General features: G+C 44.2%; 1 protein-coding gene across 2 annotated transcripts in view; it reads right to left on the bottom strand.

The window, feature by feature from the left end:
- The window catches only part of CNTLN (centlein), a 580120-nt gene that overhangs the window by 487811 nt on the left and 75992 nt on the right, over window positions 1-16317 (bottom strand). For both annotated transcript variants that reach the window (XM_077475235.1, XM_077475234.1), the window contains exons 5-6: window positions 6803-6937; window positions 6031-6210 (exon numbers count right to left, since the gene is read on the bottom strand). In XM_077475235.1, the coding sequence (XP_077331361.1) occupies window positions 6031-6210; window positions 6803-6937 (315 nt within the window). The remainder of the gene's footprint in view (window positions 1-6030; window positions 6211-6802; window positions 6938-16317) is intronic.

A 16317-nucleotide genomic window follows, 5' to 3' on the forward strand; every position in this document is an offset into this window, starting at 1 on the left:
CCTTTAAAACTGTAATAGGTGGTTGAGAAATAAGATGTGTAATTTATGCTCCTAGAAAGCCTGATGGTGCTATTTCAATATTGGGCCTCTGTATGTGGCCAGGCTGTGTAAAAGTCTCACACATTTGGTATCGTAATACTCAGGAGTAGCAGAACATATTTTGGGGTGTCATTTGTGGTATACACATGCCATGTGAGAGAAATAACCTTTTACATTGAAAATTTTGTGAGAAAAAAAAAAAAATAATCTTAATTTTGCAAAGAATTGTGGGAAAAAGATGACAACATCAAAAACCTCACCATGCATTTTAGTAAATACCTTGGAATGTCTACTTTCAAAAAAGGGGTCATTTGGGGGGTATTTGTACTTTCCTGACTTGTTCGGGTCGCAAGAAATGAGATAGGCCACCAGTACATCAGATGTGATCAATTTTGTGCGATTCGCACCACAGCTTGTAGTCTCTCTAACTTTCACAAAGACCAAATAATATCCACTAATTTGGGTTATTTTTACCAAAGATATGTAGCAGTATAAATTGTGGCCAAAATTTATGAAAAAAAAATTATAATTTGCAAAATTTTATCACAGAAACAAAGAAATATGCATTTTTTTTTCAAAATTTTCGGTCTTATTTCATTTATAGCGCAAAAAATAAAAACCCCACAGGTGATCAAATATCACCAAAAGAAAGCTCTATTTGTGGGAAAAAAGGAAACAAAATTCATTTGGGTACAGTGTTGCATGACTGAGTAATTGTCATTCAAAGTGTGAGAGCACCAAAAGCTGAAAATTGGTCTGGTCAGGAAGGGTGTTTAAGTGCCCAGTAAGCAAGTGGTTAATGAATCCAGTGTTTTTTTTTTGATTAGCTAATTAATCCTTTGGATAACCTTGAGAGTATTGTATTGAAGAGTATTGTATTGAAGAGTATTGTATTGAAGAGTATTGTATTGAAGAGTATTGTATTGCATTGCAGAGTCGACGTATTTTCTTAGTCGACGTAGTAGATTACGTTGACACGTCGTGGCAGCTCTAGATCACTGTCCAATGTAGAGGTAGGAACGACTTCCCGGACCGAAGTGCCGGGACCTCAGCCACCAGAGCAGGGAGTCCCTGACTAACTGGTTCACCTGAATCTGCCGATCCAGGCAGATCGTCAAGATCTCCTTCTGCAAGACTCTGGTGTGAAACTGGGAATATGATACTGGTTTCGGAGGCCACCATGAGTCCCAGGTTTTGCAGCCAAAAGCGTAGCGACGGCCACCTGCAGTTCATCAGCAGTTTTACCACGGCTCCGAGAGTCTGCAGCTTGTCTGAAGGGAAAAACACTCTCGCTTCTATGGAGTCCAGCTGTAAGCCTAGGTACTCCAAACGCTGAGTTGGTACGATTACCGACTTTTTTAGGTTCAACAGCCATCCAAATTCCTGCAGGGTCTGCATGGTGATCGCCACATCCTTCCTCTAATTCTGAGACGGAAGATGCTCTCAGGAGATCGTCTAGGTAACCTACAATCGCGATTCCGCGTTGTCGCAGTAACGCCAAAACAGGAGCCAATACCTTGGTAAAGACTTGGGGGGTTGATGCCAAACCAAAGGGGAGAGCCACAAACTGGTAGTGGGCTTCCCCAACTGCAAAATCGCTGACATTTCTGATGCCGAAGGCATTTGGGTATGTACAGGTATGCATCCTGGATGTCCAAAGACGCCAGGGAGTCCCCTTGATGGAGTGCAGCAACTACTGAGCGAACCGATTCCATTCTGAACCTCTGTACTTTTACAAAGTAATCGAGGGCTTTTAGGCCCAAGATTGGACATCCCCGTTCCTTTCTGGGGACTGCAAACAGATTGGAGTAGAACCCCTGGAATCGTTCCGGCTCCGGATCAGGTACTAATCACCCCGCAACTCAGCAGGTCCCTTACCGCCCCCATTAGGGCCTCCCGGTGAGCCGGGACTACGGGTATGCTGGAGGGGAAGAATCTGTTTGGTGGCCAATAGAGGAACTCTATCTTGTAGGCAGAGGAAATCAGATCGCAGACCCATTGGTCAGACAGCCGAGAGGCCCACGGGCTGCAAACTCCCGTTGCGATCCCCCACCCGAGTTGCGGGCGGGGGGGGGGGGGGGAAACCTTCATGAGGTAGCACTTTTGCTCGCAGGCTTGTTAGGCTTGCGGTTCCAGGGACGTTTTTGTCCTTCAGAGGTCCTCCTGTCGGGCTGGGGACGTTTAGCCGAAGCCCTAGGCGGACGAAAAAAACATTTGTGAGTGGAAAATGAGGGCCCTTGCCTACGGTGTGGCTCCTTGGCCTTCCTGGCCTGTGGGAGTAGTGTACTCCTACCACCTGTGTCATCCAATGAGGCTCCAAAGAGCCACTTGCCAAGGAAGGGTAAATCCGTCAGGGCTTTTTTTGATGCCTGGTCAGCCGACCAGTATTTTAGCCAAATCAGGAGCCTCAGCACCACTGCTGACACCGAAGCCCTGGATAACTGAGGGAGAGTATCCAGGGCCACGTCACAAACGTACTTGAGGCCTTTCACTAACTGGTCTGCTAGTTATACACAGACAGAAGAAGCCCGTTGCTCCCCCAATTCACGGTGCAAACGTTTTGCCCACTCAGTAAGTGTCTGAGACACAAGTGTGGATGCCAGTATTGGTCGTATTGCTGACCCCACAACCATAAACAAGGAACGAGCCACTGCGTTGGCCTTCTTGTCCGTGGGATCCTTAAAGGCCGGAGTAATCGCTACCGGGATCGTAGTTACTTTGTTTAACCTGGATACTGGGGGGGTCCACGACCAGGGGAGCCGACCATTTTTTGAGAAGGCTCTGCTCAAAGGGGTATCGCATCGCCATGTATTTGGGGACCGAGAAGGTCTGTTGCGGTCGACCCCATTCCTTGTATATGAACTTATTGAAATAAGTCAGATACGGAAACGCTTTAGGTGTATGGGCTGGCTTACAGGACCCAAAAGGGACCACAGCATCAGCAGAGGGATCTGCTGTATCCTGAATTTTCAGGGTATAATGCACAGCTGTGATAAGTAGTCCAACAATCGCTTTAACGTGCACGGACCCGGACAGGAAATCATCCTCACTGTCCGATTGGTCCTGGTCAACGTCATCTAAAACAATAGAGCAGGGGTCACCAGTCTCAGCAGGGCCCGAGTCTGCGTCAGAGCTCTCCCCGGAGGACAGGGGGCCGGGCCATTTTTTACCACCTTTGTGCCCACGCACCGCCTCCATCTTGGCAACGAACGTATTAAGGACCGCTGACAAAGTGTCCAGAGGAACTGCGCTGTCTGCAGGCGAACCGGTTGTAATTGCCTGGATTTTGGGGGAAGAAACGCCAGTTTCTGAAGCCATGCTGACCCTACCCTGTCTGCCACCTGTTGGGGACTTAGGACAGTGATGGTCCCACCCTCCTAACAGCTGTAGCTGCAGCTGAGGGGCCCCCACCGCTGTACTCCCCACCATGACCGAGTTCTGTGCTGTCCAGCTAGGTGTGCCTGTATCCTGTGTCAGCTCCCAGATGCTTATGAGAGAAAAAAAGTGCTGAGCCCCACTGTACCGCGCTGAAGATGAAAAACATGTTCAGGCTTCAACAAAATGGCCACGAGTGCCCAGTATAAAGGACATAATCACAGGGAAAATGGCCGCCGGACTACAGTAAAATGGAGACAGAGCATGCTGCTCCCTAGTCACACCAAACATGGACGCCGAACACTATACGCATGAGAGACCGTGAAAAACAGGCAAAAAAAAAAAAAAAGAGGAAATGGCGGTAAACGGCGCTACAGTGATCAGTAGGCACAGCCCCCAGACACCCAGGGGAGAGACCTACAGACATCCAGGGCACAGCTACTCAGTGCAGACCCCACCCCTGGTGAGAACCCCCCTGGGGAGCCCCTGTCTATGGCACACATACCGCTCAGCAGCCCATGCAGCATCCCCCACAGGAAGGGGGGGAGATCGAGACAGGGAGAGAAGAGAGGGAGGTGAGGGACCCCCGAATCGACCTCCCAGGGAAAGCCAAGCTGCTCAGCCCCACGAGGCAGGGAGAGCTGTACTTACCAGTCCTGACGAGCTAGGGAACATTCCATCACAGACCCACTCTCCAATCAGTACGGGGTGGCTGCTGGCCCGGCACACTGTGACGCAGACATCAGTAGCCCGGTCATGTGTGTGCCCCGGGGCATTACACCCACCGGCTGCCCCTGGAGCTGGGGGGCATGTCGCAGCCGACCCAGCGCGGAGCTCTGGTCTGCACACGCTCACTGGCCAGGCTGGGGAAGACTATAAGGATAAGGTTATCCAGCCTGTCACCCAGCCGGCTGTTGATAGCCGATCACAGGATCTTAATCTTGAGCAAAAGGCAAACTTCTGCAGCCAATGACAGCTGATCATGTGATGTAAACAGTGTCGGTAATCAGCTATTTTTTCTCCTCACACTGATAGCATGAGGAGAAAATAAGGGACATCAATCCCGATAAATCATCTCTAATCCACTCTGAGAATAACAGACAGAAGAGATATACGGTATATACTATTAGAGGAGATATATACTGTATATACTATTAGAGGTTGAATCTAGTAAATATCATCAAACTCAGATCCTTTTTTTTATTTAAAGAAAAAAAAAAAAAGTTAGACTATTTGCAGATTTTCAAACAAAACTGTAATATACTATATGCTGGCCATACAAAAACAATGTCTTTCTTTAAAAAAAAAAGGTCATTTTTAAGAACGTTCGTTCGATTTTCTAATCTTTAGTGGGGTCAAATTGGCGTACGTTTTCAACCACAGTGACAGGAACATTTTGAAATAGAAAACTGCTTGGTCAAAGGAACATTCATTTTAAAACAGAATGTTAAAAACAAGTGAGAATTTCAAACAACATTCTTTCACTCAGTGAATGTAGAAAGATTTTTCATATGAATATTCTTGTCTGAAAATTGATCCGTGTGACCAGCATAAGGCTCAGTACACACCTATGCAGTTTGCTTTTGATCTGTTTCTACAGTACAGTACAGTATAGAGTGCCCCAATAGCAAGGTAAAGAAAACTTCTGCCTTTAGAACTGCTCACTTCCTGCCCGGGACTACATGTCCCATGATGCATTGCTCCTCACACATTCACAAGTTCTTAGGCATTTACTAACATGTATGGATGGTGTGCTGCACTGTATTTCCTGATATGTAGACAAATAATGCATTCTATAGGCCAACTAATCGGCTGACTGATTAATCGATTATGAAAATGGTAATCGATTAATTTCATTGTCGATTAGTTGTAGATCAATTAGTTGTTGATTAATCGATTAGTTGTTGATTAATCGATTAGTTGTTTCAGCCCTAATATATATATATTATATACACACACACACACACACACACATATATACATACACACATATACATACATACACCCACCCAGATGGATGGATACACACACACACACACACACACACACACACACACACACACACACACACACACACTATATAAAAATAACAGTTCTAATAAAAAAAAAATCACTTTGGACTTCCCTTTAGTAAGTAGAGGTTTTTATCTGCAAGGCTGTGGTAAAGCAAACACAGTGCTGCTGCAAAGTAGGACAATGTATGCAAACATATTCTAGAGGTGTGCCACAAGCCACAAACTACAGTATATGGCATTGACTATTTTTTTCTGCTATAACTTGAACAGAACATTCAAGACATAGCAGCAAAGGCAGTGAAAATACTTTGCAATTTCATTCCAAACATATGTATTCTTTAAGTTTTCTGTGAGAATGAAGTCTGTTATACTGTTTAATGATTAGACTTAAGGATGGCTATTTGATGTCAGTTTCCTGCTTTGCAGCATCAATTTTTAAAGAGTTGTGGGTTTTAAGTGTAGGAATTTAAATGAATGTCGGTCCCAATTGGCATGTTTGAATACATAAGTTGTTATCACAGCAAATAACGCAAAGCATAAGTGCACGCCACATTGTAGCTTGAAAAATCATGTGAGGGAATCCAGCTGCTCTGCAGCATACCTTAATTTTGGCATCAATGCCAGACTTTTCTCCTCTGCACTGTGCCTCTTGCTTCTTTGCTTTCTCCAGGTCACTAAGCAGGTCAGCACATTTCTTGCTTAAATCTTCATTCTCCTGCTCCAAATTTTTTAAAATGGCTGCCCTCTGCTCCTCGTTTTTCTCCAAACTCTGCTTAGTGTTCTGTTTGACAAAAATCAGAATTGCACATTACAGCCCCAGAAATAATTACACATTCAGTCGACAATCAATCAACAATATCTAATTAGATGACCTCAGTCGTCAAGCTGTAAGTAACAGCCGTTGCGAATTTACAGTTTCTTAAGCTATGCAGGTGGAAGGGACTTTTTTCAAACTGAATGGCAGTTCTGATGAATGCGTACATGCGAAGAATCCTTTAATTGATCAAGTTGCCTTTGATGATGTCCCCAGCTATTTTTGAGACCCGTACAGACACATCATTCCAGACCTTGGGTTTATCAATTAATAATACTAGTCCCATCAGTATGTAATTAAAAAGAAGTCACATATTCACACTACTTTCACTTGCTCTATATCCATCATTAAGTATTTATTTGGAAGTTATAAGCCTCAGATTCTCAACTTTAAAGAAGTGCTCAGAGTTGGCTGTATGAGAAAGAACCGCAAAGCTAAGAGAAGCCTGAGGCAATTCTTTTGCAGTGTATGTCCCTTTCTGTGGCACACTGAGTGACACAGCTTGAAGCTCAGCACTTCACAGTAAGACAACTGGAAAAATATGTACAAGACATGCTACCTTAAGCTCATGACTTTTATCTTTTAATTTTAGTTGGAGGTCATCCAACTCCTTTTTCAGTAAGGTATTTTCTTCGTCTACAGCGATCTTTCTCTGTACGAGGTTGTTTATCTCCTGCTGCTGTCCCAATACTCTCTAGAAAAAGAGAAAAAAATAATAATAAGGCTATGTCAATGCAGTACTTTATATAACAGATGTCATGTATTTTGTAAACCCATAATGTGTGATTTAAATTAAAGGCAAAGAAAATATTTGCAAGGAATTTTTTATTTTTTATTTTTAAATCAGAAAAGGTTTTAATAAACCAAGAAAAGCATTAACAATCCGGTCGCAATACAAAAGACATACAGCAATTCAAAGCATGTCAACATCGAATCATAAAAAAAAAATTGGCAACAGTCTATTCGGGTAAAGACCAAAGAAAACATAAGGCCTAAAGCAGGGATCCTCAAACTACAGCCCTCCAGCTGTTGCGAAACTACACATCCCATGAGGCATTGTAAAACTCTGACATTCACAGACATGACTAGGCATGATGGGAATTGTAGTTCCTGAACAACTGGAGGGCCATAGTTTGAAGACCCATGGTCTAAAGGCATATAATACATTTAAATTCTCTAAATTGTTCAATACACCAGCTCATGCAGTAACATTGCTGGAGAGGACTCACAGAAACCTATTTTTTTACCAATTCTGCAGAATTTAAACCTGGAGTATCAAGCCAGAGGGCCCAAAGCTTTTCCAACTTTAACCAGGTCAATCCCTAGGTTGATATACATACAGTACCTTTCGAAAATTAGAGCATTACCCATGTGAGTCATCCATTGTTTAACTGAGGGGTTGGGGGAATCAGGGGATTTACAGTACAATAGCAAAGAAACATTTTATACAAGCATTGGCACAGCTGGTATTAAAGACTTGCTTCAAATATATTCAGCCTAAATGTAACATAAAAGCCTTTGTCTATTTAACCTAAATACCTGTGACCCTCAACTGTATGGGGGAGTTTATGCCTGGTATGTTAAGAGCCCCAAACTGAACATCTCACAATGCTGTACCCAAATAAACCTCCCGTAGCATTCTTAGTGTAGGCCGATGGTGCTTACTGAAATAAGAATGGGTATGACTACCTCAATATGTCTAGTGCTCCCATTTTGAAGCTTCAGTTGCATAATTAAATAATAAATTAATATATCAATACGACTGTGCACAGCTAGCACTATCACAATGAAAAATCTGATGCATACTAAGATGGCAACACAGATTTAATTTATAATGCACAAATCCAATGTTAGCCGATGCAAACTTGAGGGACCTTAGTGACTAAATTCTTTGATAAAAAGCACAGTGAAGGGAATATATCAAAACTGGAGCAGTCAGAATCTGGAGGCAACCAATTAGTTTCCATCTTTGATTTTTAAAGTTTAAAGCTACACCAGTCATGTGATAGTTTGACGGTTTGGAAGATAGCACAACCAATGTGACAGTTACATTCCCAGGACATGCCAGTTTTTGGAAACTGTTAAATTGGAAACTTAAAGTGGAGGTCTGTCCACCCCTGCAAAAATTAAAAGCCAGCAGCTACACACACACTGCAGCTGCTGACTTTTAATAAAAAGGACACTTACCTGTCCTGGATTCCAGCGATGTCAGCTGATGCTTCCAGCTGATGCAATAAGGGAACCCAGTAGTGAAGCATTACAGCTTCACACCGGTTAATTACTGTAGCGGCCATAACCCTTTGTAGGGCGGCCTTAATTAACTGGGCTTACCGGTTACCTCCGCTTGGCTTGTCCTTTCACGTCTAGGGGTTCCCAGGGTTGATACCCAACAACTTGAATGCTGACACAAATAAAGTCCTTTTGAAAGGTTTTATTTTGCAGTGATAATATCCAATAACACAGTCTCTCATGGGAACAGAGGGCATGGGGTGAAGAACTCAGGCACCTTGAACTACAGATTTAACAAAGTCTCTAGTTCCACCCAGAGAGTAGCCACTCACAACTGGGTACTTCAAGGCTGAACAGATCTCTAGCCAGAGATCATGGCAGTCAACACGTTGACTCAAAACTTGAAACAATCCTATGAAGGTGTATAAGTTTAACTAAGGGTGAACAGGAACCTGTTTTTTCAGTACCTGGAACGTTCTCTGTCTCCTTAATAGTACTGGAAAAAGCATGGATTTGTCAATGTCCTTCCCAACTCAGTAACCAGGCACTTCTCAGGATGCCACTTGTCGGCTCTCCCCTGAAGAGTCCTCCCCCGGTCACTTCCACGAGCTGTGGTTCCCCTCCAAGCTAAGAGCACACAAGGACACCTTGAATCCTCCCTCAGTTACTGCGGCTCGGACCAGCCGGTTCCTAGACTCGGGAACAGACGGATCCCTGCCCCAGACCAGACAGGTCTGTTGGGGGCATCTAACAGGAACATATTGCGGGATGTCGAAAACCCCGTGACCGGGACCCCTCATGGGGCTACCCTGGTCCTGGAACAAGAACAGACCACACGGGCCTCATGAACTCCTCCCCCAAACACGTAACCCACACATCTTAAGTAGCCCTTCCCAGACTCCCCAGAGGGGCCCAGAACTCCCACTGATTGGTTCCGAGAAGGTTGATACTCAAAACGTCCAAACAGGCCTGGTTCTGGCCTGTCATGTGCACCTCCCTGTTCACATGACCAGGCAGAACTTCTAACATAGCCCAGCCAGACTAATGTTAAGGCCAACCTACATAATTAACTCTCAGAACCCCTACTGTTCTGAGGCAAAAACTAAATTTCCATCTGCATGACACTTTGTCCAAAATGTCATCTGCTACACTACTATGCAAGCGTGAGGCACCGCTGCATTCTCCTACTGGCCTAGCGACAGGGGAAGGAGGAGGGGGGAGCCGAACTGCTGGCCCAGTCTACCGAAAGTGGGGACAGGATATTCTTTACCCCCTCGAAATGTGCCAAATGTGGCAACGGATGGGGGGGGGGGGGTAGACAAATGAGCGATCCACTTTGATCACTTTAGGCTGACCGTTTTTCAGGTATAGATATGTAAAATATTAAACATAATAACCTATACTGTTTTTACTGTCTACCATGCTCTGTACAGGCTCAGTTGCTCCGGGTTTGCAGAGGTCGATCTGCTGACAGCCTTAAAGCAGAATTAAGCCCTCCTATCCTTTACAGCCAAGGAAGCGGCTTCTGTTCGATCTGCAACTGCCATGGTGGCTGCACATGGGATCAGTTAGGACACCAGCTATTTGATGGTTTGAATGATTGGTTGAAGACACAAGCAAATGTGACAGTTAGCAATCCTAGCATTCCAGAAGGTCTGCCTAGCCATCAAAATTTGTACAAGGTTTGACAACGTATTGCACAAATGTGAAAACTAGCATCATTTAACCACTTGCCGACCGCCGCACGACGATATACGTCGGCAGAATGGCACGGGCAGGCATATGGGCGTATATATAAGTCCCTGCCTGCCCGCGGGTGGGGGGCCCGATCGGGCCCCCCCCCCGGTGCCTGCGGCGGTCGGCATTTCTTCGAGAGCGATCCGGGATGAGGGGGCGGCCATTCATTCATGGCCACCCCCTCGCGATTGCTCTCGACGAATGGAAATCCCCCGTGACATCACTTCCTCTCCTGTAATGTAAACACAGGAGAGGAAGTGATGTATTCTCTCCTCCGTGTCGGTATTTTCCGTTCCGACACGGAGGAGAGCGGATCGGTGAGTTGCACCAACACTCTACACACACAGTAGAACATGCCAGGCACACTCACACCCCCCCTTTACCCCCCGATCACCCCCCCAATTACCCCTGCCCCCCAGTCACAGTGACACCAATGTCATTTTTTTTTTTTTTTTTTTTTTTTTTTGCATTGGTGTCATTTGTGACTGTAATAACTGTTAGGGCAGTTAGGGTTAGCCCCCTTTAGTTCTAATGTGCCCCCCTAACCCCCCCAATAAAGGTTTAACCCCGTGATCACCCCCCGTCGCCAGTGTCACTAAGGCTGGGTTCACATTGCAGCGGTTTATGAGAACGGATGTGATTCGCACCGCACTGCAGTGCAAATCACATCCGATCTCTGTGCGATTCGAGTTCAGCCATCCGCCGCACCCGCCGCAAATTCGCACGGGACCCTTTTTTTGGCCCGCAGCAGAATCGGATCGCATGGGTGTTCACACCATGCGATCCGAGTTTGCAGATCGCACTGCGATATGCGAACTGATCTGGGGGTGTCAGTAACATTTCACTGACACTCCCAGCAGTTCGCATAGGGCAGTGTGAACTGCCGCCGGGAGGCATGCGATGCGGGAACCCGCCGCGGATTCGCGGCGTTTCCGCATCGCTCCAGTGTGAACCCAGCCTAATAAGCGATCATTTTTCTGATCGCCGTATTAGTGTCACAGGTGACGCTAGTTAGGCAGGTAGGTATTTAGGTTCGCCGCAGCTTTTTATAGCGCCAGGGACCCCCATATACTACCGCATAAAGCCCCCTGATTGCCCCCTAGTTAACCCTTTCACCAGTGATCACCATATAACTGTTACAGGTGACGCTGGTTGGTTAGTTATTTTTTTATAGTTTCAGGGCACCCGCCATTTATTACCTAATAAAGGTTTAACCCCCTGATCACCCGGCGGGTGTCATTTGTGACTAATAACTGTTAGGGCAGTTAGGGTTAGCCCCCTTTAGTTCTAAGGTACCCCCCTAACCCCCCCAATAAAGGTTTAACCCCGTGATCACCCCCCGTCGCCAGTGTCACTAAGGCTGGGTTCAGATTGCAGCGGTTTGAGAACGGATGTGATTCGCACCGCACTGCAGTGCAAATCACATCCGATCTCTGTGCGATTCGAGTTCAGCCATTCGCCGCACCCGCCGCACCCGCCACACCCGCCGCACCCGCCGCAAATTCGCACGGGACCCTTTTTTTGGCCCGCAGCAGAATCGGATCGCATGGGTGTTCACACCATGCGATCCGAGTTTGCAGATCGCACTGCGATATGCGAACTGATCTGGGGGTGTCAGTAACATTTCACTGACACTCCCAGCAGTTCGCATAGGGCAGTGTGAACTGCCGCCGGGAGGCATGCGATGCGGGAACCCGCCGCGCATTCGTGGCGTTCCCGCATCGCTCCAGTGTGAACCCAGCCTAATAAGCGATCGTTTTTCTGATCGATGTATTAGTGTCACAGGTGACGCTAGTTAGGCAGGTAGGTATTTAGGTTCGCCGCAGCTTTTTATAGCGCCAGGGACCCCCATATACTACCGCATAAAGCCCCCTGATTGCCCCCTAGTTAACCCTTTCACCAGTGATCACCATATAACTGTTACAGGTGACGCTGGTTGGTTAGTTATTTTTTTATAGTTTCAGGGCACCCGCCATTTATTACCTAGTCTCACTAGTGTACCCCTAAATTTAGGGGTGTCTACTTTCCAAAATGGGGTCATTTGGGGGGGGTTTGTGCCATCTTGGCATTTTATGGCCTTCAAAACTGTAACGCCCTTAGAAAGCCTGAAGGCGGTGCTTGGTTTTCGGGGCCCCGTACGCGGCTAGGCTCCCAAAAAGTCCCACATATGTGGTATCCCCGTACTCAGGAGAAGCAGCAGAATTTATTTTGGGGTGTCATTTCACATATGCCCATGGCATGCGTGAGCAATATATCATTTAGTGACAACTTTGTGAAAAAAAAAAAAAAAAAAGTTTGTAATTTTCCCGCAACTTGTGGCAAAATATAAAATATTCCATGGACTCAACATGCCTCTCAGCAAATAGCTTGGGGTGTCTACTTTCTAAAATGGGGTCATTTGTGGGGGTTTTGTGCCATCTTGGCATTTTATGGCCTTCAAAACTGTAATAGGTAGTGAGGAGTGAAGTCAAATATTTACGCCCTTAGAAAGCCTGAAGGCGGTGCTTGGTTTTCGGGGCCCCGTACGCGGCTAGGCTCCCAAAAAGTCCCACAAATGTGGTATCCCCGTACTCAGGAGAAGCAGCAGAATTTATTTTGGGGTGTCATTTCACATATGCCCATGGCATGTGTGAGCAATATATCATTTAGTGACAACTTTGTGAAAAAAAAAAAAAAAAAGTTTGTAATTTTCCCGCAACTTGTGGCAAAATATAAAATATTCCATGAACTCAACATGCCTCTCAGCAAATAGCTTGGGGTGTCTACTTTCTAAAATGGGGTCATTTGTGGGGGTTTTGTGCCATCTTGGCATTTTATGGCCTTCAAAACTGTAATAGGTAGTGAGAAGTGAACTCAAAAATTTACGCCCTTAGAAAGCCTGAAGGCGGTGCTTGGTTTTCGGGGCCCCGTACGCAGCTAGGCTCCCAAAAAGTCCCACATATGTGGTATCCCCGTACTCAGGAGAAGCAGCAGAATTTATTTTGGGGTGTCATTTCACATACGCCCATAGCATGTGTGAGCAATATATCATTTAGTGACAACTTTGTGTAAAAAAAAAAAAAAAAATTTTTTTTTGTCATTATTCAATCGCTTGAGGCAAAAAAATAAAATATTCAATGGGCTCAACATGCCTCTTATCAATTTCCTTAGGGGGTCTACTTTCCAAAATGGGGTCATTTGGGGGGGTTTTGTACTGCCCTGCCATTTTAGCACCTCAAGAAATGAGATAGGCAGTCGTAAACTAAAAGCTGCGTAAATTCCAGAAAACGTACCTTAGTTTGTAGATGTGACAACTTTTGCGCAAACCAATAAATATACAATTATTGACTTTTTTTTTACCAAAGACATGTGGCTGAATACATTTTGGCCTAAATGTATGACTAAAATTGAGTTTATTGGATTTTTCTAATAACAAAAAGTAGAAAATATCATTTTTTTTCAAAATTTGCGGTCTTTTTACGTTTATATCGCAAAAAATAAAAATCGCAGAGGCAATCAAATACCATCAAAAGAAAGCTCTATTTGTGGGAAGAAAAGGACGCAAATTTTGTTTGGGTACAACATTGCATGACCGCGCAATTACCAGTTAAAGCAGCGCAGTGCCAAAGTGTAAAAAGACCTCTGGTCATTTACCAGCAAAATGGTCCGGTCTGAAAGTGGTTAAACAATGGCTAACTGGTGTACTTGTGTGTGAAGGGCCCCTTAGTATTATTTTAATATATGTACCCATTGAGTTTATTCTCCTTCGACACCCAAATAAAAAAAAGGTACACACAAGTATAAGTTATCACTCATGCAACAATAAGGACAGGTCAAAGCTGAAGGCATCTATTTTTTTCCTCAATATCGAGAGGTGCCATCACAATACAAAATAAGTCATTGCCGTTTTTGATAATGTTATCTGGATGTTTTTTTTTTTCTGAAAACATTCTGAATCCTACAAAAATGCTTACAGTGATTCATGCTGCTTCGAACAGCAATTAAAAGCAGGTATAATTAGTCTATGCACACTACATCCAGTAAAGCAAATTATTTATTGATGGCCACGCATAAATAGATCCATTTCAGAGGCCTCCCTTATGACAAATCCTGTTAAGAATGATCCAGTATATGTATTTATAACTACTCATTAATAATTAACTTGGATAGTCATTGTGTGCTGTAGTTTGTTCACCTGCATAAGTAGAACACAGTACACAAATCACAAAAAAAAAAAAACTATAATTTCATCCAAAAGAAACGTTTTGTGTTTTGTTTTAATGAAATACGGTTTTAAATATACCGTAATAGTAACATGATAAAAATTGTCCACTACTCAAAACGAAATCAGCACCATGGGTTACCTTGAATCTTCATTTCACCCAGCAACATATCATTTTAATTGGTTCTTCAATAAAGTACTAAATAAATAAAAACCTATTCTAGTTTTGTTATAGTTGTAAAACCCCAGGCTTCTCATCAGTAAATAACGGTATCAGTCTGTGTTACCCACACATCAACCATCCACTCCACAATGTATAACAAATAAGGTTCAGCATTATATCAAACACAAGTCCTTATCAAGATCATTGTCATCCCTATGCCAAAAAGAAAAAAGATTTCTGACAAACAGCAATACACAATGTGAATACTGCTATTTTAGCTTCAGAAAGGCTTACATTTGTTGCCAGCCATTTTTTCAATTTTTTTTTTTTTTTTACTATAACGTGCCATAAGAAAGTGTCTTAAGAAGAGCAATCTGCTCAAGAAAGAGAATAAAAGCTTAGAGAAAATGCTCACTACACCCGCCAGATTCAATAAAGTTTTGATTAGATACAGGAAACATTGATATGTACTTCAGAGAAAAAATATACTACAGTAACCAAAAATTCTATAACTAAACTGCACTTCCCCCTCTCACCACAGCTGCTTACTTACCTCCATTTGGCAGCCACAAGCCCCTCGGGTCTTTAAATCCTTGGTGATGGAATCAAATGCCCATTGACCTGAATAAGGCTGTATTTTATGATTGTAGATCTCAGAAGCCAGCTCCTTCCCAGTTGTGGTGCTTTGTGGTATGTTTTATTAAAAAAAAAAAAAAAAAAAAAAAAAAAAAAAATCGGTGCAGGTCTGGTTTTTCTTACATTGCCTTTTGTCAGCCGCAAATTCTTGATTAACTGGCTGTCTTACACACAGAAATGTGCAAATAAGGCAGATTAATGTGTATGCAGTAACATACCGCATTGACATTTCATAGTGTCAAGGAGACTAACAATTTGATCCGCACTGTTGGCCAAGTAATGTGTGGATTTTAAAGACTTTGGAGGGGGCTTCCCAAAAATGGCAGTCAGATGTGTGTCGTCAATCTATTTTAAGAAATTTCCAAATAAACCTGATTATGTTTGAGGTCTTAGCAAATGCGTTTTAAAGCAGTTCAGGGTTTAATAGGCTGGATGCTTTTATTGTTAAAGGAATCATCGCGCAATATATGGAATGCTTGCCCAATGCTTCCTAACCCCCCCCCCCCCAACTCCACCGTGCTCCTGCGCTGGCGTTCCATCACAATGTTCACCAGTAGATCATGCATTAGTGAAGGAAGACTTCCTGTGCTGATAGATGGGTGCTGGTATTTGAAGAAATCACTGCAGGTAATAGATCGGCAGCATTGTCACTAAATGTCATGTCCAGACTAGACGTGTTTTTAACCACACATGCATCAGGTATCAGGGCCATTTTTGCTCATCCAAAAACACCATCACACATGCAGAGTAAAATAGACATTTAAATGTGAATCGGAACCACCACATCAACCATACCGAGTAGGTATTAAATACAGAGTAGTCCCTGCAGCATGTTAGTCTGAGTTTAAATATGGATGTGGCCTTCTAATTTCTAGCCCCATCAGCTCAAACCACTTCCCTACTTCTGTCTTGTAATGTGGCTCACAAAGGCACGGCAACCTCCCGCCTCCAAGCTTATACCGCTATATCCCCCACCTAATCTCTGCTGCTGGCCAGGAGCTTTGCTGTCAGCATCTGGAGATATATCTGACAGTTCCCAAGAGAAGGCACCACTAACCACCATGCCTGCAACCTCCTTCCATCACACTAGCACCCCTTCAGCTCCTCT

Source organism: Lithobates pipiens, unplaced genomic scaffold (genome assembly GCF_037356315.1).
Source record: "Lithobates pipiens isolate NorthernLeopardFrog02 unplaced genomic scaffold, aLitPip1_a1.2 Scaffold_13, whole genome shotgun sequence".
NCBI lineage: Eukaryota > Metazoa > Chordata > Amphibia > Anura > Ranidae > Lithobates > Lithobates pipiens.